We start from the raw sequence: 23,109 nt of genomic DNA on the forward strand, positions 1-23,109 counted from the left end.
CGTCATCTTCACTATTTGAATTCCCCAATAAAGCTTTTTCTAAGGCATCAGACCTTAGCAATTGATCAAGTTCCGATGTGACCACCGAATTGACCAACTCCACTTTTAAGCACTCCTCATTATCAGTAGGAAATTTCATGGCATTGGACATATCAAAGTTAACATCCAGATCCAACACTCGCATTTTAAGCTCACCTTTCTGCACATCTATCAAGGTTTGGCCAGTTGCCAAGAACGGTCTTCCCAAGATTATGGGAAGCTTCTTATCCTCCTCGAAATCAAGAATTACAAAATCAGATCTCCTGCGGAAATGATTTGGAAGATCTAATGAGCAGGAAAGATGAGTTTATCAACCTTGACCAAGACATCCTCCAAAATACCTCGCGGATATGTAATAGAACGGTCGGCCAACTGCAAGGTCATATAAGTTAGTTTGTGATCAGGTAAGTCCAACTGCTTGAAAATTGACAAAGGCATCAGATTGATGCTAGCTCCCAAATCACATAAGCATCTGTCAAAAGACACTTTTCCAATAGTACATGGAATAGTGAAGCTTCTTGGATCTTTAGGCTTTGGAGGCAACTTCTGTTGCAGCACAGCACTGCATTCCTCCGTGAGAGCGACATTCTCTAAATCATCTATCTTCACCTTCCGAGAGAGAATACCTTTCATAAACTTTGCATAACTAGGCATCTGCTCGAGAGCCTCAGTGAAAGGTATGTTGATCTGAAGTGTAACAACCCAAATTCGGGGTCAAGATTTGGTGTCACTAAACAATCATTGCATAAAATAAAGAAATAAATAAATAACCCCTTGAATCCGGATCGTTTGCAGGTTATGGTATGAAACAAGAATCTACTTCTTTACAACTCACAATAACTAGAATACAAGTGTAAATACCTTTGAACTAATGCTCGTGTCATATTCTTCTAACTTCTTCAACCTCTCATAGCGGAGATTTCTCGAACTTCTGCTGTCTATCTAAGCTATTCATTTTTATCCTTATCTGTTTCTGGCAGAAATAACAATTGACAAAGCAAGAGTGAGCCAAAAATGCCCAGCAAGTATATAATTTGAGTTTCAAACATTAATATCAAAGAAAACTTCCGGACAAAATCTTAAAACAATTTTAAACCATTCTATTCATTTGAATGAGTTGAGCGAATAAACGCTGGCTGTCACCAGCCTTTAACTAAAATCCAACAATGACAAGCGATTCCTCGATTCATCTCCTGAATCAAGGTTTTGTCCGGTTTTTGGAATCATAAAACTTTTTAAGAGAAAATATCGTCAATGGCGATCAACAACAAATTAGATTGGACACTAGTTCACATCTATATTTTGCTGATCAGTCAGAATATAATGCAGATCTATATCTCAATATATAGATCCGGTCGGGTCCCCAGGCACTACGGCCCATCTCGAGGCACCAATCATATCCCGATCTTCAGGATTAAGACACACTTAATCCCCATAAACATCATCATTATCCAGCCCATGGAGTATTTTGATGTCAAATCATATTGAATTCAAAATATCCCAACTCAGGGTTCGCAAATAACCTGAAAGAATGGGTATTTGCTCAAGAGAGAAATCGAATTATAGGAACAAGAATAAAAAGAACATGCATAATCAGAGTAATTGCAGCGAAATGTAAAACATTTAACTATTCTGAACTTAGAATAGGAACAAAGAAATATTTGCAGTAATTTAAAAGAGAATCAAGAATGCTTGCAGTATTTAAAAGAAAAATCAGGAATACTTGCCTCAATAAACTTTAATTGCTATTATTAGTTGACTTTGATTCGACTTAATCGTCCGGCTTTATCGTCAAACTACTATTCCATTCTGGATACGATGTCAACATTCAGGCCCTTCAATTAGAACTTCGTTGATCCCAACGTCTAATCTCTAGATCGTTCCTAGTCTGATGTCGATACTCGGGTTTTCCATCTAGGACCTACAGGGTTGAAATACCCTAATTCAGATAACCGCTTAAGCTTAACATCGAATCGTTATCCTATTCTACCCATACGATTTCATAACCGAATTCATATTTTTATGTATTATCGAAATACACATAGCAATTATGGTTCACATCTTCGAAACTCGGTTCAGTATTTAATTTCAGAAAATACGTATATTTGTCGTTTTGAAAAATAGGGTAATCGATTATTCACAAAATATCTTGTCACGTGTAACACCCCCAGATCCGGGGTCGGGGATCCGGGTCGTCACGGTCTTTCTTTCCACAATATCACTTAACTTAATTAATAATAAATAACCTCATGCTGTCACCCCACACTAACACACACCACAACCTGTTATAGTCTCAGAGATGAAATTAAAATAAGTACAAGTCCTTGAATCCACAATTTAAAAGTTATTACAACCCAAAATGATTACTTGATAAGTTTACAGTTAATTGCCATTATCTGCCACAAGTTATAATTATACAATATTTGGTTCCCAAAGGTAGAATGCCTAATCTACCAATAGATCTACCTCTGCAGCTATAACAGCTACAACATCGACGGGAAGACGCGGGACGCTTCCCACGCGCTTGCGCTGGGTCTGCTTGAGTCTGGCCATCTTTCCTAACTGTTATTGTGTGATGAAGAAATGAAGCAAGAGTGAGCATTATAGCTCGCAAGATAATATATAGTGTAAACAATAATGCAAGTATCTAAATGAATAACTTACTGGAAACCTTTATCAAGTGTAAGGTAGATACTTACTGGATATAAGCTTAAAGGAAGATGAAGTTACCAATTACTTCACTATACTTATATCATTTATAAAACTACATGAACTACCACTGTTCAAAGTATTATAGGTTTCAAAAGGTCATCCCATAGATGAGACCACAAGTTAAGACTTGAATAGATTCAATCATTGATATGTTATTGAATGAAATGAAGTTTCGAGATACTTTATTTAGTCCCGATATATATATCCATATATATATCTCTTATACATTTCCTGGAACCCTCTGTTATGTAAAGTATGAACAGAGTTTGTAATATCCAATGAATTTTGGAAAGGAAAAGAATTTTGGCATAAACCCGATATCTTGCTGATCAGGCAAAGATACCAATAAGTAACCTTTTCTACTAGTAGATGGACGAATTCCCCACTGGTCATCACCCTGGTCGCAATAGGACCTTATGTTGGACTGCCACTCAGCCACTTACGCATTTGATGGACTCCCACTGAGCCACTTAAACTTTCATGGACGCCCACTGAGCCCATGTTGCTTATGCCGACTCAATAGATGGACTTACTTCCCGAATGTTGGGTAAATAATCAATTCATTTACCAAAACAGCAACCACGTTGCGAATAGAAAATACACCACAGAGCCGGATCTCTCAGGTTTTGAGCGAGTATTTAAATCCCCTTTAAAAGGAAGATCTTAAATATAAAAATGAGTTTTGGGATCCGCTCTAACTTTTAAAAATCATTTTGAAGACTCGAAAACACTTTAAAAAGTGTTTGGAGTAATGCTGATTTAATGAAATAAATCAGTCCCGATATATTAGAAAATATCTGAATATTATTATTTAAATAATATTCCCATAAGGATAATCTCTATATAAATAATTTGAAGTAGAAGTTTTAAAACTCATACTTGAAATGAATATTAAATAACCAAAGATATACTTATACGAAAGTACTATCTCTATTTGAATAATCGAAAATAAGTTTGATTATCGAAACATTATTCTTTAATAAAATGAGGAATATTATTTAGTAAACATTCGGAGTCATAAGTCCTCGAATGAATATTTAAAATAATATTCATTAAATAGAATAAATAAAGTCATAAATCCTCGAATGAATATTCAAAGTAATATTCATTAAATAGAATAAACAGAGTCATAAGTCCTCGAATGAATATTCCAAGTAATATTCATTAATAAAAATAAAGTTATCGAATAAACCTTATTCGATTAATAGTTTTGAAAAATATATCTATATATATATAAATATAAATATATATATATATATATATAATATACCCGGGAACATCGACTCCCGGTTTAGAAATATGTTCACCTTTGGGTCCCCTATACTAAGGGTATACGCAACTACTGCTTATCTCTAGCATAGGTATTATGCAACTATAAGTATTTGAATCAACAATTAGATATCAAGATTACGAAACAAGCATGCATATATACCATATCAACATGCTCCAATATATCGCAAGATTTGCTAATAACAATCATGCACTTATCACAAGATAATGCATATACATATATACATCACAACAACAGTATAACGGGTAGAAAACTTGCCTGAACAACTGGGGGTGACAAATGGCTTGGGACGAGTCTGGTAATCTATAAACAACATATAAGTTGGAATTAAACCAAAGTCGCTTATGAATCTATACTTTAACCAATTAGACTCTAACACTCGCTTTGCGCTCAACGATTCCCTTAAGTCGCTCGAGTACCCTCGGCTCCACCATTTTTAATAAATTAACCATTAAGGGTTTTAAGGCAATTCTTTCCCGAGTGCCTTACCAACTGCCTAATACACTTTATATAAATGATTCATACTCCAATTAGTCCTTTAAGGTCTTTAACCTATGTTTCAAAGTAAGGCGAGGGGTAATGGTTCGTTCGCGAAATGCCGTTACTTAAAACGGTCGTTTCTCCTAAACCGTACATCGGATTCAAACGAACCACATATCAAAACGAATCTCGTAACATGAACTATCTAATCATGGCAATGGTCAAATCCTAACAGTGAGTTCTCGGGTTCTGATGTTAAGAGCAAAAACAGTTTAAGTAGATCGGACATTACGACGGCTATGTTTACGCGATTACCAATTTTTATTCTACTCCAAACAACCACCAATCAACCACAATTCATTCATACAACTAAAATCCATCCATATCATACTACAACAGCCCCAACACCTCAAGTTCTCCAATTTATATTATTCTCAAACATGAATTAAAACTATACTTAAGTTCATTAATCAATAATCCAAGAATTACAACTCCAACTCATTACAAAACCAACCACACTCTAGGTCTACAAGAATCATGCTTCTCATGAACCATAACAACAAAACTAAACCTAATACTCAAAGTAAAGTTAGGGTTTGGAGGGGTTATACCTTCTTTGGAGAGTGGAGAATCAAGTAATTAGCTTGGAATCACCCTTAAAAGTCCTTATCCAAGCTTAATCTAAACAAAAACTCAAGAACAAAAATTTAAGTTCTTGAAAAACACTATTCACCCTCTTCTTCCATGATTTTTAGGAAGAGATTGTGAATGAATTTGAAGCTCAAACTTATAGGATAGCTATATCTATGCATAAGGAGTATTAGATAATTACCTCACTAATTAACAAGGCTTAGATCTTAGATTTTGAATTTTCCTTCTTGAAATAAAGAGAAAAGCCAAGAGCTTCCTTGAAGAAATGAAGTCAACTTTGTGTTTTTTTGGTGAAATGAATTGTTTTGGCTTGGTTGTTGTTTTGTTTTGATTTATTACTTTTAACCATGGTAACTTTTGCATGGCCAAGAATCAACCAACAACACACCTCCTTTTTGTCATGCTTACGTCAGCTTGTTATGTCATCCTCCCACACTTGTCCTCTTCTTATTGGTTTGATGACATCATCCTCACTAACCTCTTTGATTAGCTTCTAATTACTTGGCTAATGACCGCTGATCTGTTATACGGTTCGCTTAACTTTCGTTTTCGTTTATCATTTGAGGGATCATACCCGGGATCTTATTACTTGGGTTTCCTTAACCTTTCTCAATACATTATATTCCTTTTATGATGCTCTCTTATAATCCTTGAATTTAAATCCTTTTTATCTTGTTACCTTATACTCAATTCTTTCTGTATCTAGTGGATTTTTGGGAAAAAAATCAAAGTGTTTGAATTTGGATTCTGACGATCTTTACATACACTTATATATCATATAGAGTGCTAATAAGATCTCAGAATAACAATAAAAGAACCCCTACATAGTGTGGCATGAAAAGTTTTCTTATTCAGCAATATCAGCAAAAACACTATTCATAAGGGTTACAAAAAAGTTCAAAATTTTGGGGTTATTACAGTCTCCCCTCCTTAAAAGGATTTCGTCCCGGAATCAAATAGAAAACAAATGGGGGTACTTTTCTAGCATTGCGCTCTCTAGTTCCCAAGTTGATTCTTCCATATTATGATTCTGTCATAACACTCTCACTAGCTTGATCACTTTATTCCGAAGCACCTGCTCCTTCTTATCCATAATTCTCCACGTAAGTCAGATCTGGTTGCATATCCACATGCTCGTACTCCACTATATGTCTGGCATCCCGATGATACTTCCTTAGCATTGACACATGGAACACATTATGAACTTCTTGTAGGTTCGGGGGTAAGGCTAGCTCGTAAGCCAACTTCTCAATCCGTCATAGTATCTCAAAAGGTCCAATGTATCTTGGGCTTACTTTTCCTTTCTTTCCGAACTTCATTAACCCCTTCCAAGGGGATACTTTTAGTAGTACTAAGTCCCCTACTTCATACTCCTCGGTCTGAGACAATGAACGCTGGGACTCCATGTCGCGTCACTATTTCCTTAAGGTAAATGTCCACCAGTCTATCGACTGTGTATCTCTCATTGATAGCAACAAAAATAATTTTAGAAACAATTTTAGCATTTATGAAAATAAATATTCAATAAAAAAATCATTTTAAAAACAAAATAAATTTATACAGCTCGATAAGTAATTATAAAATTAATCTTCGCGTCCAACAAATCACAAACAATTTATGATACCGCAACACAAGGCTAACAGAACCATTACATATCTTATTTATTTAATAATTTGATAATTACATTCACACATCTGATCCGAAAATAGGTTACTTAGCCGCTAAGTAACTAAAAAGATGATACGATTTTAATACCAGAATTGGATAATTATCAAAACAGAGCTTCCTATAAAATACTTTATACGAAATTAAGGTGATAATGTCTCGCCTTTTGAGAATATGGATTCTTATTGATATATAAAATGATTTGCGTATCCAAAATTTCACACCGGGACTCGTAAAGGTCAAACCGTACCCCGGATCGAAAAAGTCAAAACATGAAAAGTGTTCAGAATTATCAGATTAGGTTAGAAAGGAGTTTTCGGAAGAGTTTCGGGTTGTAAAAACGCAAAACGATTGAAGTGGAATGATTTCTGATTCTAAAAATTAATTTTATATTTATGTAAAAATAATCATTATGAATCCTATAAATTCTCATAAAATCATATAATAATTCAAAAATTACCAGAAAAATACCAAAATTATCTAGATTTAATTCTGGATAATTGAAAATTAAAATATCTAAATTTTATCAGAAATAAACATCCAAATATTATTATCCATCATCAAATAATTCACCAAAATTCACATAAAAATCACATAATAATTATTTATTGATAAAAATAATTACATAAATTTCCCAGACGTTACACGAAGTTTCTTGAACACCTCCAGAAACTTCTCAAATTGCTTGTCCACCTTTTTCTTCTACAGCCGCTTAGGAAAAGGATGTGGAGGATAGATCTGTTTCTCCCATATATTACCCTCAGGGGGAGTGTGCTCAACAGTAGTCTTCCTTGGTTCCACGTCTTCATTCTGCTGCTTTGCTTCTGTCTTAGCCCCAACTTCTTCAGTTAACTCTTGAGTTTGTTCGGGATTCGCAACCTTCCCAGACCTCAAAGTGATTGCCTTTACCTACTCCTTAGCTTCCCTCTTTCTTGGCACTTCAGTGTCACTAGGCAATGTACCAGGTTGATGATTTAGAAAGGCATTGGCAATCTGCCTAATTTGATTTTCCAAGGTCTTGATAGAAACAACTTGACTCTTTCACATAAGCTTCAACTCCTCTAATTCAGATTTTTCATTAGCTTGTTGCAGTTGGGGTTGTTATCTTGGTGCATACTGCGGTTGCTGAAAACCAGGGGGCTTGTACTGCTTAGCTTGATACTGCTGAAAAGGCTGTTGAACCGCATTCTGAGCGTTGCTCCAGCTGAAATTAGGATGATTGCGGTTATTACGATGATATGTGGCTGTCACTGGTTGCAGCAATCGCTGGAAGTTGCTCACAAACTGAGCTGATTCACTAGAAATTGCGCATTGGTCAGTCTCATGGGCACCAACACAAAGCTTACAGACACTAGTGATTTCATTAACTCCCTAATTTGCCAAGGTGTCCACCTTCATCGTCAAAGCCTTAAGTTGGGCAGCAATAGCAGTTGCTGCATCCAACTCTAGAATTCCTGCTACTTTTTCTTGAGTCAGTCTCTGGGAAGGATTCTGGTACTCATTAGCAGCCATCAGTTCAATAAGTTCATAAGCTTCATCGTAGCTCTTCGCCCACAAGGCTTCTCCTAATGCTGCATTAAGCATGGGTCTAGAAGTAGGACCCAATCTATTGTAGAAACAATTAATAATCATCCAATCAGGCATGCCATGATGTGGGCTCTTCCTTAGCATCTCCTTATATCAATCCCAAGCCTCACACAGAGATTCTCTAGTTTGTTGAGCAAACTGAGTAAGAGCATTCCTGATTGCGGCAGTCTTCGCCATGGGGAAGAATTTAGTGAGAAACTTTTGAGCAAGATCTTCTCAAGTGGTGATAGACCCTGCTGGTAGAGAGTGTAACCAGCACTTAGCCTTGTCCCTCAGAGAGAATTGGAAGAGACGTAGCTTGATAGCATCTTCAGTCACATCATTGAACTTGAAAGTGTCGCAGATCTCAATGAAATCCCTGATGTGCATGTTGGGGTTTTCAGTTGGAGAACCCCCAAACTGAACTGAGTTCTTTATCATCTGGATCGTGCTTGACATGATCTCAAAAGTGTTAGCCCTGATGGCTGGTCTAATGATGCTAGACTGAATGTCATTAATCTTAGGCTTAGAATAGTCCATCAAAGCCTTCAGATTTTTTGCTTGATCACCCATAGCTACTACAATTAGCTCTTCAACTTTCTCTTCTTCCTCTAACTTTTCTTTATCCTCAAAAACTTCCCTACGAACCACCACAAGTTCATCCTTGGCTTTATCCAGTGTTCTCTTGCGAGTACACGAACGCGTATGCATACACTCTCACTAGACCACCTGAAATAAGACAAGGAAACAAATAAGTAACAATGTCCAAGTCAATAAACATTAACGACCACTGATGGAAAGCACATAAATTAATAATTAACACTGCAGTCCCCGGCAGCGGCGCCAAAAACTTGTTAGTCGCTAAACACGCACTAATAATACACGCAAGTATACGAGTTCACAAGTAGTATATAATCTTTTCTAGTTCATTCCCACAGAGACTGTATTGGTTAACTATTTAATTTATGAACCTAAGCAATAATGTATGGTTATTATCCAATGCTAAGACGAATAACAAATTGAGATTGTTTATAACTAAGAATTAACTAATAATTATAACTACGAGAATAAAATTAACTGAATTGATGTATATGATAAACATGGGATTCTAACTTCATTAAATACTTCATTCAATAGCCTTATTATTCTTAACCTTAGCATGCAATAGTGATGATACTAATCAGAAACACGAAACTGATAAACGCCAACTTTCGTTGTACGAGTACCATTCTACCAGACATCCATAAAAGAGATAGAAGCTGAATAGGCACCAATTATATTGAGACCCTATATGTCTATAGAATTTGACAACATAACGGTTTAAGCACAAGTTATCTATCTTGATTACATAGGGCAAGTAAGATGGTTAAAGTTACCTACGAATCATGCATGACTATTACATGAACCTATGCTAGCATGGCAAGTTCTAATCCTTAAATTCACTTTCGCTTTATTAAGAATTAACACACTGTCTTATAAGTTCGCGATGCTCATAAGAAGAATACGCACAACCAATACTAGGATATTATACAATCACCACATACTAAGGCATCAAACAATTTAACTAAAGAAATCCATAAATAAATCCGCTAGAACCCCACGATAACGATTAGCCCATAGTCGAACTCATCATCAACATGGGTTCTGATGAAATCATGATTTATAAAGCGTAGTCTTTATACGAATAATTAAACCAAGTATAAACAAGAGTATAGGTTCAGCAAAACAAAAAACAAGCATCCAAATTATAACTCAAAACAAATATTCACAAGAATAAACTAGATCGTCTTCGCCTTTGTTGAATTGTGCTAAAGGTCTCTTGTCGTCTTCTCCTTGTGCTCTAGTCCGTCTCTTTATTAAAACGACCTAATATAAAAATATATAGCAGCCCTCAATAATCTGGAAGCCTTCCCTTTTAGAATTATATTAGAAACAAGATTCCTAAATTCGGCATCAGCGCGGGCGCGCGCTATCACAGCACAGGCGCGCTATCACAGCGCGGGCGCGCTATCACAGTGCGGGCGCGCTATCACAGCGCGGGCGCGCTATCACAGCGTGGGCGCGCTGTATTTTTGGAACCCCGGCGCGGCCGCGCGCTATCACAGCGCGGGTGTGCCGTCCTTCTGGGAAAAACTCAGATTTCTTCTTAAATTTTGCTGGTTCGAGCCGGCTTTCCATGAGCTTTTATTCCAACACCACCTGGACACCAAATTAGCACCAAAACAATGCTAATTTACCTGATTACCTGAATAATGCCTGAAATGCAAAAAAACTAGAAAACACATTAAAACACTTAACAACTTGAGTATAAATGCATCGATTCAAAGCTTATTAGAGCATAAATAAGTGTCATAAATGCCACTCAACTATTCCCTACCGGGTTATTCCAGATTTTTTCTATCCTCTATCGGGGTATTCCATATTTCTTTTATCCCCTACTAGGGTATTTCAAATTTCTTTCATCCCCTCCCGAAGTATTTCATTGTCCAGCTCATATTTATGAGATTTTACAACTCTAGGTTCTGACCAATGATGTTGAAGTGGAATGTAAAAGAAGAAGCCCCCATGTTGGAGACCTGACATTTGGTCAACAACATCATCCTCATGGACATAATAATGATCAGCATTATTCTTGATATAAGCTCAAATGAATTGAGCTAGTTTTCTTCCAGGGGCTTCTAGTACAAGCCAACCTTAGAGGCTGTTACACCATTTTGGGCCTGATGAAGATATTTATAACCTATTTATATGAACATGTTCAAGGGGTTTCTCATGCTTTCAGCCCTTTTTGATATGGGCAATCTTCATAGCCCTCTCATAAATCTTAGGATGACATAAAACAATTTTTAACACGTAACACGGAAGAAACGTAATCTGACACGCGTCCAGATTGCAGATCGATTCATATATTGCATTCAAGGCCTCCTTCATTGTTCTTCGGTGTGCATTTATCGCTGAAGCTTAAATTCATCTTTCTCCTCAAAAGATCATCGATCCCCTCATTCCAGCGCAAAAAATATTGTGAGAGGAATTTGGTACAACATTCGGGGAAGTTGTTGCTGGAATAACGAAAGAATCGCGGAGATTTAGGTTGAAAATCGGGCTTATTGTGAAAACTAAATAAGTCTGATTTACCGGAAGCGGGGGTGTTTGTGGCTGCATTTGGATTGAATTTACAAGGATTCCGAGTGTGGAGGCGAAGTAAATCCTACTTAGCCGTGGGGGGTGTCTGGAAACGGTCTCACGAGAGCTCCCCCATGTGTGTTGGTAGAGAAAATGAGTTTTCAACCTTTGCAAATGGCCTACATATCCTATATTTATAGGAATAAGTCCATATGTAGTTCTATAGCATTAGGACTCCTCCATGATGGCCCGACCACGTTTTTTATTAAGCCCATAGCAGCTTTCAAGCCTTATCCAACTAGGTCTAGGCTTAATCCAAAGAGTCATACTCCTAATAAACCACTAATCCTAATTAATCATTGTCATTATTGTATTTATCCATCAAATATATGTATATTCCATACATATATCGAGTAAATCCATGTATAAGTAGATGTAGACCACTAGGAGACTTATTCTCCTTCATGTCCCAACCTAGAGTCCATTTTCGTCTAGAACTCCAACTCTGCGGGTCTCTTACCATTATCAGAATAGCCCGGCCAAGGGCCATTCCTGACTACCTCGGTGTCTTAGCATATTATGAGAAGTCTAGGGTATTACTAATCTATAAGAGGCCTATCTTATTGCCCTTTATGATAACCCTCATAACAGGCCCTAACCATTATCTCAATACCCATATCATACCAGCCCACTAAGGTCCATTATCCTTACTTTGTCATCCAGAAAGCTAATCCACAATGTCAATCCATCTAATCCCTCTATGAGCTATAAATCCTGCCCAAGGCTGATTTTAGGCACAACGGTAACTATCATCAACTTGCCGATAATTGAAAGCTCGTATACCATTTGTTACAAATTTACTTATAAAGATCAATTATCAATAAAATAAGAAAGTAGAAATTGAGAAGGAACATAGAGAATACAATGAAGTTAATTAGCAAAAAAAGAATACAAGGAAGTCAAGAAAGATACTAAACTACCGCTGTTATATGGGTGAATCTGTGATCTAACTAACTATTTCAATTTCCCGCATAAATCAGATGGTAGCTATTTTCTTTTAAAATTACTATTTTTTTAATCACAGGAAGAGTAAGTCCAACAACATCCTTAATTAGGTTCGTAAGTCCAATTATAAGGAATTTGGTATACAATGGTACTCTAGCAGTATTTTATTGCTTCCCTAAATCACTAAGACACGACCTTTATTCTTTATCTTTAATTTAAAGAACTTCTAGTGCTCCCTTATAATATTTTTATCAATAAAAAATTCATTTATCTCTCTTCTTTTACTCTCTCTCTCTCTCACTTTTTATTCACATATTTTCAAATTTATTAGTACAATAATAATAATGAAGGAGTATATGGATCATTGTTGAAGTTGAAATACAAAATCATATCCTAAATTGCTAAGAGTCAATATTTCATATTATTTTTAAGGAAGCTAGTAGCATACTATCGTACTTGCTCCAACATCTGTCTTATATGTTATCTAAAATTAAAATTTTGGGCAGTTCATCAAAAAAGTAGATCCAACAATATCATAATAATGCCTTATATCACTTGGACAACCTCTTCAAGCGCTATTTTTTAGAGCAAGTCCAAGAGTGTCCTAGTGGATGCCCAATAAATATTAAAAAATATAGTGTACTCGTAAGCTAAGACATTATTTGCACATACATCAATTTTTTTCATTAAAAGTAAAATAAGACGCTTCTAGGACAACCTTAACAATAGGGCAAATGAGAGATGTTCTAGTGTTTTAAGGCACTTCTAGTAGGGATGAGCGTCAGATCACTTCGGGGTCAAATAGTGCTATCCCTGCCCCAACCCGTAATTTCAAACCTAATCCTCGTCTCTAGCCCATCTGTTGGGTTTTGTGGAGTCTATTAATTAAGTCCATGAAAATAGACTATTCAGATTCAGTTTTAGATTAGTTTATGGATTAGTCTACTTTTCAGATTTGGACTGTAATTTTTATTTAGGCCTAGTTTCTTCTCTTATAAATACTCATGTAATTGTAAAATCATAACACAATAAATTGTGAGAGATCAATACAAAATTAGTGCGGCTTCTGGAGTAGGAATTTCCGAACCACGTAAATCTTTATCTTTTGTGATTGTCATTTATTTTCTTGTGTTTGTTTCTTCGCTTTGGGTTTTGCTTTCATTATTGTATACTCAACAACTAGTATCAAGAGCCTAGGTTTTCAGGCTAGTGGGAGCGATGGCAGAAGACGGGAAGGTAAAGATTGACAAATTTGATGGCAAAGATTATGGGTTTTGGAAGATGCAAATTGAGGATTATTTGTATCAGAAAAAACTATATGAACCACTGAAAGAGAAGAAACCAACTGCAATGAAGGAGGAAGACTGGAAGCTTTTGGACAGGCAGGCTCTAGGGGTTGTCAGGTTGACTTTGGCGAAGAACGTTGCTTACAATATCGTCAAGGAAACGATAAATTATGGTTTGATCAAGGCTTTGTCAAACATGTATGAGAAGCCGTCTAGCTTCAAATAAGGTGTATTTGATTCGCTTGTTAGTTGCCACTAGATTAAATGAAGGCGATTGTGTTGCTGATCATGTGAACGAATTTAATTCCATCCTAGCAAGATTGGCATCGATGGATATTAAATTCGATGATGAAGTACAAACCTTGTTATTGGCATCCTCATTACCAGACATTTGGTCAGGATTTGTCACCGCTATAAGTAATTCATCTGGGAGCGGTAAGATGACTTTTGATGGAGTTCTAGATTCGATTCTTGGAGAAGATATTCGTAGGAGAAACTCAGGAGAGTCGTCAGGTTCCTTGTTGAGTGCTGAGAGTAGAGGAAGAAAGTTCGAAAAGGGGCAGAATAAGGGGCGTAACAGATCGAAGTCACAGAAGAGAGGACAATCCAAAGATCGCAAGGATATTATTTGTTGGAATTTTCAGAAGAAGGGTCACTTCAGAAATCAGTGCACGGCTCCCGCGGCTCCTAAAGGAAAGAGTAAAGAGGATAATTCAGCTAACGTAGTTGAAGAAGTGGTGGATGACGATGCTTTGATTTGTTGTGTTGAATGTTCGGTTGAATCATGGGTTATGGATTCTGGTGCATCATTCCATGCTACCCCTTGCCAGGATTTAATATTAAATTTCAGAGTTGGAAATTTTGGTAAAGTTCGTCTTGCTGATGATGAGACTTTGGATATTGCGGGCATGGGAGATATTAATCTCAGAACCTCTTTGGGAACTAGCTGGACGTTGAAAGATGTAATGTACATTCCTGGTTTGAAGAAGATGTTGTTATGTGTGGGTATGTTAGATAAGGAAGGGTATCGAGTAAGTTTCGGAGACGGACAATGGAAGGTTATAAAGGGGAATCTAGTTATTGCTCGTGGAGAGAAAAATGGGACTTTGTACATTATTGAACAATCTAGCTATGAAGCAAATGCAGTTGCTGATGAGATTGAGTCTTCAACTTTGTGGCACCAAAGGCTTGGTCATATGAGTGAAAAAGGTACGAAGTTGTTAACTTCAAACGGGAAGATTCCAGAGTTGAAGAATTTGGAAGTTGGATTTTGTGAGCCATGTGTTCTTGGAAAGCAGAAACGTGTTACTTTTGCACAATCAGGGAGGACCCCCAAAGCTAAGAAGTTAGAGCTAGTTCATACAGATGTATGTGGTCCAACAAAAGTTACATCGTTGGGTGGATCTCGCTACTATGTCACTTTTATTGATGATTCCTCTAGAATGGTATGCAGTTATTTTTTGAAGAATAAATCAGATGTGTTTGTTACTTTCAAGATGTGGAAGACTGAAGTTGAAAATCAGACCGGTTTAAAAGTGAAGAGTTTGATGTCAGATGATGGAGGTGAATACAGTAGTGATGAGTTTAAAAGTTATTGCGCGGAATTTGGGATTAGAATGATTAAAACTATTCTAGAGACACCAACAGAATGGTGTTGCAGAGCGCATGAATTGAACCATGAATGAGAGGGCCAAGAGTATGAGATTACATGCAGGATTGCCAAAGATGATTTGGGCTGATACAGTTAGCACAACTGCGTATCTCATAAATAGAGGACCTTCAAGTCCTTTGGAGTTCAAGATTCCTGAAGAAGGGTGGCAAGAAAAAGAGGTAAATATTTCACACTTGCGAGTTTTTGGTTGTGTTTCTTATGTGCGTGTTAAGATTCCGACAGGGACAAGCTTGATCCGAAAGCAAAGAATTGTATCTTCATTGGTTATGATTCAGATGATATGGGTTACCGTTTCCGGGATGAACTGACTAGAAGGTCGTTAGAAGTAGATATGTTACTTTTAATGAGAATGCATTGTATAATGATAAACTTGTAGTCGATTCTGAGTTTACAAAGGAACAACCTGAGAAAGAGGAAGCAGTGCTTGAAAATATTACAGAAACATATTTTGTAGGAAATAATGGGAGTTCGGAGAATTTTGATGACAGGGTTCCACTAACTCCATAGACTGTGGTAAGAAAATCTAGCAGAAGTGTGAGGCCACCACAAAGATTTTCTCCTTCAACATTTATATGTTATTGATCGTGGACGGGGAGCCTCAGTGTTATTCAGAGGCAGTACAAGTGGATGATTCAGTTCAGTGGAAATCAACCATGGATGGGGAGATGAGTTCTCTTGTGAAGAATGAGATTAGGACTTTAATAGAGTTACCAACAGGAAAGAAGGCTTTACATAATAAGTGGGTGTTCAGGATCAAAGAAGAACATGATGGCAGCAAGAGATACAAGGCAAGGTTAGTAGTCAAGGGTTATCAACAGAAAAAGGGTATTGACTATACCGATATATTTTCTCCCGTTGTTAAGATGACTACAGTTAGAATTATGCTAAGTATTGTGGCTGCAGAGGAGTTACATCTAGAGCAACTAGATGTTAAGACCGTGTTCTTATACGGTGATCTTGAGGAAGACATCTACATGGTTCAGCTAGAGGGATTTCATGTAGCTGGGAAAGAAAACCTTGTTTGCAAGCTTATAAAAAGCTTGTATGGTTTAAAGCAAGCACCAAGACAATGGTACTTGAAGTTTGACAGCTTTATGATGAATAATGGATACATGAGGAGTGCTATGGATCATTGTTGTTACTTTAAACAGTTTGATTCATATAATATCATATTGTTGTTGTATGTTAATGACATGTTGATAGCAGGATAAAATATGAGGGAAATCAACAGTTTAAAGAGACAGATGTTTGAGGAGTTTGAGATGAAGGATATGGGTGCAGCAAAATAAATACTTGGTATGAGCATCATAAGGGATAGAGCTGAAGGTACTCTAAAATTATCTCAAGAGAAGTATGTTGAGAAATTGTTCCAGAAATTCAGTGTCCAGGATGTGAAGACCAGAAGTACACCGTTGGCGAGTCACTTTAATCTCACAAGGAAGCAATCACCTAAAACGGATGAAGGCAAGAAAGATATTACTAAAGTTCCTTATGCATCTGCAGTTGGCAGTTTAATGTATGCTATGGTGTGTACAAGGCCAGATATTGCTCATGCAGTGGGAGTTGTTAGTAGATTTATGTCTAATCCAGGAAGAGAGTATTGGGAAGCAGTTAAGTGGTTGTTATGCTACTTGAAAGGCACATCCAAGTTTGCACTATGTTTCAGTAAGAAAGATGTTATCTTGGAAGGGTTCTCTGATGAATATTTGGGTGGATGTTTGGACACAGGAAAAAGTACAGCGGGATATATTTTCACTTTGGGTGGCACCGCAGTTAGTTGGATGTCTCGACTTCAAAAGAGTGTTGCTCTTTCAACCACAGAAGCAGAATATATGGCTATCTCTGAAGCTAGCAAGGAGATGATTTGGTTGAAGAATTTTCTTGAGGAGTTGGGAAAGAAACAGGCGGACAGTGCTTTGTATAGCGACAGTGAGTGTGCTATTCAACTTGCGAAGAATCCCGTGTTTCATGCTAGGACGAAGCATATTCAGCTGAGATATCACTTTACAAGAGAGTTGATAAGCAATGGTACTTTGTCCTTGAAGAAAATCCTTGGTTCAAAGAATCCTGCAGATATGTTGACTAAGGTGGTTACGAATGAAAAGTTGAAGTTTTGCGTAACTTCAACTGGCCTTCAGAATTGATTGATGAGAAGGCGCTGCACTAGTTAGAGTTATTGATTGAAGAATTGATTTTTCTAGACTTACGAGAGTGAAGTGAAGATTGACCAGACTCCAAGTGGGAGATTGTTGGGTTTTATGGAGTCTACTAATTAAGCCCATGAAAATAGACTATTCAGATTCAGATTAGTTTATGGATTAGTCTACTTTTCAGATTTGGACTGTAATTTTGATTTAGGCCTAGTTTCTTCTCTTATAAATACTCATGTAATTGTAAAATCATAACACAACAAATTGTGACAGATCAATACAAAATTAGTGCGACTTGTGGAGTAGGAATTTCCGAACCACGTAAATCTTTCTCTTGTATGATTGTCGTTTATTTTCTTGTGTTTGTTTATTCGCTTTGGGTTTTGCTTTTATTGTTGTATACTCAACACCATCCCCCGCCGGGATTATATATCATTCTTCGTCCCTAGCCTAAATGGAGAACGGGGATCCTCGCGGATAATCAAGTATATTTTATTTAAACTAAAATTTCTATTAAACAATTTTTTTCATGCAAAATGTAGAATAAAAGTAGCAAAAGCTAAATATTATACTGCAAATTTTAATAATTTTATCTTTTGACACATGAAATCTTCAAATAAATTTAAAGTACATTTATAGTATTTCACTCAGACTTTATACTTTGAAAAAATATAGTATTTAAAAAATATCACTAACAACATAAAAAAATACAAATTATCCCCTAATACTTACATATTTTTTGAAGATAAATAAGTATTTATAAATGTATTGTAGAGCGGGGAAAAATCGAGTCGGGAATGAGAATCGGGCCGGGTAGACATAAAAAATCGTCCCCGATCCGTTCCCGGATTTTTTTTTTCTGAAATTGTACCCGTTCCTCAATCCGAACCACAAAAATCCCCGAGTCCTCTCCATTTTCGGTGCGGGGTTCGAATGTGCCGGAGTCAATGCCCATCATTAACTTGTAGGATACAAAGCTTTTTTTTCCTCAGTTGTCTTAAATTTTGATTTAGGATATTATTTAAGGCATATTATGAGATATAAAAATAATATAATTTTTATATTATTTTAATATAAAAACACACTAAAATGATATAATGCATCGAAGGTTTCTTCCTCTCTGCCTGATTTTAAGAAAAACCCCGGCCCAATTCATTTTTTTTAAAAAACTGGGTTTTTAAAGTGAAAATAAAACCCGACCCATGTTTTCATCTATATTTCTAAAGCTCCTCTCCATTCAATCATTTGGTAAACCTCGATCCATCGCAATGAGTTCCGATTGTACTCCGTTGTTTGATTTGTTAACACCAGATCTCATCAACGATATTCTTGTTAGACTTCCGGTGAAATCACTTCTCTGTTGCAAATCAGTATCCAAATCCTGGTTGTCCCTTATCTCAGACCCTAATTTCATCAAATCTCACCTCAAGCACTCTATCACTAAACCTGGAGCTGATCAAGTTATCTTCGCCACTGAACGAGGAACGTCAATGTCTCTTCTCCGTCTCGATTCTTGTGAAATTGGTGCCACACTAGGTGATATCTCTTCTGTACACTATTTTGAAACTGCTGGTTCTTGTAATGGCATTGTTTGTTTTTGGTTCTCGGCTTTCGGAACCGGAATACCTTGTACCTATCTTTGGAATCCCGCTACCAAACAAGCTAAAATGATTCCCCCAATTGACTATGATGATGTTATTATTGTTATTATGGGCTTTGGTTTTGATCCTCTAGGTGATGATTATAAGGTTGTTGTGTTGATTAATTCTTTCTCTAGGGATTGGACTATTGAGCTCTATTCTGCCAAAACTAATGTTTGGCGAACGGTAGAGCAGAATCTAGAAGATGATCCGAATGGAGGTCTTTTTGATGCGTGTGTCAATGGTTTTGTGTGTTGCATCTCGTATCGTACGGAATCGGATAATATGCTGGCTTTCGATTTAAATAAGGAGGTTTTGACTTGTATTAAGTTACCTGAAGGATATTCTCCTATTCGTATTACGGACTTTAATCTGTTCAAGTTGGATGATGAGGCATGCCTCCGTGATAGTGGAGTTGAGGCATCGTGGACTAAAATGCTCACTGTTGATGTTGGTCATCGAATTGAGAGTGTTTTTGGCCACTTTAGCAGTGGTGATTTCCTGCTATGCACTGCAGAATATGGTTGGGTTTTGTATAATTCTGACAAAAATGAGGCCAGAAATGTCCCAGTCTCACTTGATTACCGTCGAATTTTGAAGTATAATGAGAGCTTGGTTTCAATCACTGGATTCGAGCATGTCAACTTTGATGCCCGTGAAGATGTTTCAAGCTCTGAATTCCAAATAGGGTCTACAAGCTCAAGCTCAATGATGATGCCCGAAGATACCTTGTTTGATTATTGAAATTGATATGCTTCTCATGTTATTTTAGTTTTGTTGTAAGTAGTGTATTTAAATTTATTGCCATATCTGTTATTGTGTGATTTATTGATATTGAATATATATGTTATGTTATTAGACCATTTTTCCATCTCATTGTTGGTTGCTTTAATTGAGACAACTAATAATGTGGAGCCTGCCATTTAATCAGAAACTTAAATATATTTGACTGGTTGCAGGGCTGACTTTAAGCTTCATGTGAAATCAGGTTTACACAAGAAGTGATTCCCCATTTACCCCTTCTCTTTGTGATTGCCCATTTACCCCTTCTCATTTAATACGGGACACAATTTGCGTTATAGTTAATAGTCGATGAACTTTGAAGAAGATCCTTCTCCTTCCCTTTTTTCGGAAGAAAAGGAGGATCCGGACAAAATCGATGAAACGGAGTACCACCAGTGCTCTTAGCCGAGGAGACTGACTTCACTGGATGTCTGAGTGGTTTAACATGTTTATGGCTATTTTAAAAGGAATGATCTTCTGCTAAAAAGTGAGATGACAGCTGGTTCCAGAGTTCCTGTATAAATGTGACAAAAGATAGGCCAGAAGACTTCAACACTTAAATGTTATGGGTCGATTTGTAAAGTATGATGAGAGCCTGGTTTCAGTCACAGGATTCGAACAAGTCAACATATTTGTTCTTCGAGATGATAATTTGGAACCTATCACTAACTACCGAATCTGGTATTTTTCAATGCTGAGGCTATGTTTTCATTTGTGTGTCATTGTATTTACTTTTGATAGACAGTTGTCTCTTTTGAATCGTAACAAGTTGTTTATAATCATTCTGATGTTTCCTTTCAACGAAGGTTGGCACCCCGACAGACAGCGGAAAAATTTTCCGTTAGAAAAAAGTAAAAAACAGTTGTGTGACCCTATTTTCCTTGTAGTGAGGCTATGTGGGATGTGTGTACATTTGTGTCATTGAATTTCTTATCATGGACAGCTAGACTAGGTCTATATGGATAAGTGTTATGCAATTGTCATATTCTTATTTCCCATATATAATCGTACTTTTTTCTAATTTTGAGATTAGATGTATAATCTTATATTTCTATTTTTGTGTGGTTCGAAATATTGGCAATGAACATGCTTATTTTGGCGGCAAAGACTTTGATTGTGGAAGTAAGGAGTCTATGATTCTACCATGTCTATTGGTTGTGGAATGTCAAAGAGTGAGTGCCTTGCACAATAAATTTTGTTTCCTTTTGTTGCTATATATTGTGTTCTTTTCTTCTATATGCGGCAATTAATTTTAGAATTTCTAATTTTTTTATATTGTTTAAATTTTCTTTGACAGTACATAATGTTCTTCGCATACAAATTATTGATATTATTTGGAGTTTCTCATGTGTTAAACTATATTGTTATATATCATATTTAATTGGGTCCGTAAACGAACTGAACTCTTTGTTAAGTTCGTCCGAGTCGAGTTCGATAAGCTCGTTAAGGTTACCGAACATTGCTTGGTTCGTTAAAATTTTGTTCGAGTTTGTCAAAACTCTGTTTCCCCTTAAGTCGCTGTCCATAGTTTTCCCTTTGACAATTTTTACCATTTAGGGAGTGAAGCTGTTAATTTTTGTTGCTAGATCAAAGTGAGCCTGCAGGGAAACATCAAACAAGTATAAAGTTAAGGTGGTTGCATTTAGTGATCCGGGGACTCTTTTCCTTTTTGTACTTCAGGTCTTCAGCCCTAGGAATAAATATTGCTTAGTTTAGGGTTTAGGGTTTTTTTCACTATTTATGGCTTTTGGCAAGCTATACTGATTTAATTGAATCATTGAAAGGAGCAGTTGTTTCTTTCTGGCCAAAGCAAAATTAGAGAATTATGAAGTTCAAAAGATTTTTCACCTTCACATGAATTTGACACGTTACGGAGGACTTAATGCATTGTCTTGAGCTCCAATATCGTCCTACTAATCTTGCTGATTAAGGTTTGTATTAAGTTATTATCAAGTGGGAAGTGATTTGGTAATGACCCATTACCTACTCGTCATTCCTATATCGATCTTTTGAATACTTATTATATATGCTGGGGTTCTTGGGAACATGTTTAATTTTTAGTTATGTCATGCTTATATATGTTGGGGTCCTTGGGAATCTGTTTAATTTTTAGTAATGTCATGCCGACAAAGTAATGTTCTAGTTCTTAATGTTTTTGTGTTTTTAAGTGTTTGGAAAGTATATAACAGTAAATATAAGCTAGAATAGGAGAGATTAGCAGAAGAATAAAGAGAGGAACTACAGAGAGGAACTTGATGGAAAAGATATTCCACTTTCTAGATAATAGTTTGAGCATTATGAGAATACAAATCACTAGACTATTTACACTATTACTAATACCACATTTAAACACAATACAAAGACCACTAGACTATTTACACTAATACTACTATCACATTTAAAACACACAGTACAAAGACCACAATACCCTAACTGCTGCTAGTTAATATTACTATATACTAGTCTTATCCTGACAAATAATGTTTATAGGGGAATTTATACATATAATTATAGTTTGGATATGATTTATATTATAAGTACTAAACATATTCACAAATCACAGCAGTGGGGTATAATCTAATATTAGAGAAGAAATTATGCACTGATTTTTGAGAAATATGCAATGATTTTTTCAAAGAATCTGATGACTGACTTTGTCTTCCTATAAACCGTGATTGGATTCAAATTACTCTTGACAGTCTAGTTATCCTTAAGTTTGAACCCTAATTTTCTTAATTCTCACCTTCCTCGCGTTATTACAAGCAGGATCTGATCATTAACCCGTTGTCAACCAAGCAGATGATTATTCAATTGCCTGCTCATCTTGATTCTTGTCAAATTTGAGCTCCATCCGACCTCTACTCTAGAAGTGACATATATTCTGATCCCTACATTAAGACTATTGGTTCTGATAACGGTCTTGTTAGAGTTTCCTTTTCGTCTCTAGTTGTTCTGACCTTCTCGACTCTAATATAAGAAGGTTAATAAATATTCTGTGTTTCCATCTCCAATTGTTGTCGCCTGCTCGGACTCTAATCTAATATGG

At 36.4% G+C, this 23,109-nt stretch overlaps 1 protein-coding gene and 1 non-coding gene across 4 annotated transcripts; both read left to right on the forward strand.

Moving 5' to 3' along the window:
- Positions 1-8,480: 8,480 nt before the first annotated feature.
- Positions 8,481-8,587, forward strand: LOC141723167 (small nucleolar RNA R71). The gene has a single exon (XR_012576156.1). It is a non-coding gene; the product is annotated as a small nucleolar RNA R71 (small nucleolar RNA).
- A 10,220-nt stretch (positions 8,588-18,807) lies between these two features.
- LOC141720820 (F-box/kelch-repeat protein At3g06240-like) lies at positions 18,808-21,282 on the forward strand. 3 transcript variants are annotated; one of them, XR_012574569.1, is made up of 3 exons: positions 18,808-20,059; positions 20,240-20,744; positions 21,171-21,282. XR_012574569.1 is itself a non-coding variant. In XM_074523453.1 (2 exons), the coding sequence occupies exon 1, from the start codon at positions 18,843-18,845 to the stop codon at positions 20,022-20,024; it is 1,182 nt and encodes a 393-aa protein (XP_074379554.1). In that variant the 5' UTR covers positions 18,808-18,842; the 3' UTR covers positions 20,025-20,059; positions 20,240-21,036. The 3 variants fall into 3 exon arrangements, 2 of the variants coding, with proteins under 2 accessions (XP_074379554.1, XP_074379556.1); XM_074523453.1 differs by lacking the exon at positions 21,171-21,282 and having other exon boundaries at positions 20,240-21,036; XM_074523455.1 differs by lacking the exon at positions 21,171-21,282 and having other exon boundaries at positions 20,269-21,036.
- The last annotated feature ends 1,827 nt before the right edge of the window (positions 21,283-23,109 follow it).

Source organism: Apium graveolens, chromosome 4 (assembly GCF_009905375.1).
Source record: "Apium graveolens cultivar Ventura chromosome 4, ASM990537v1, whole genome shotgun sequence".
Taxonomy (NCBI): Eukaryota; Viridiplantae; Streptophyta; class Magnoliopsida; order Apiales; family Apiaceae; genus Apium; species Apium graveolens.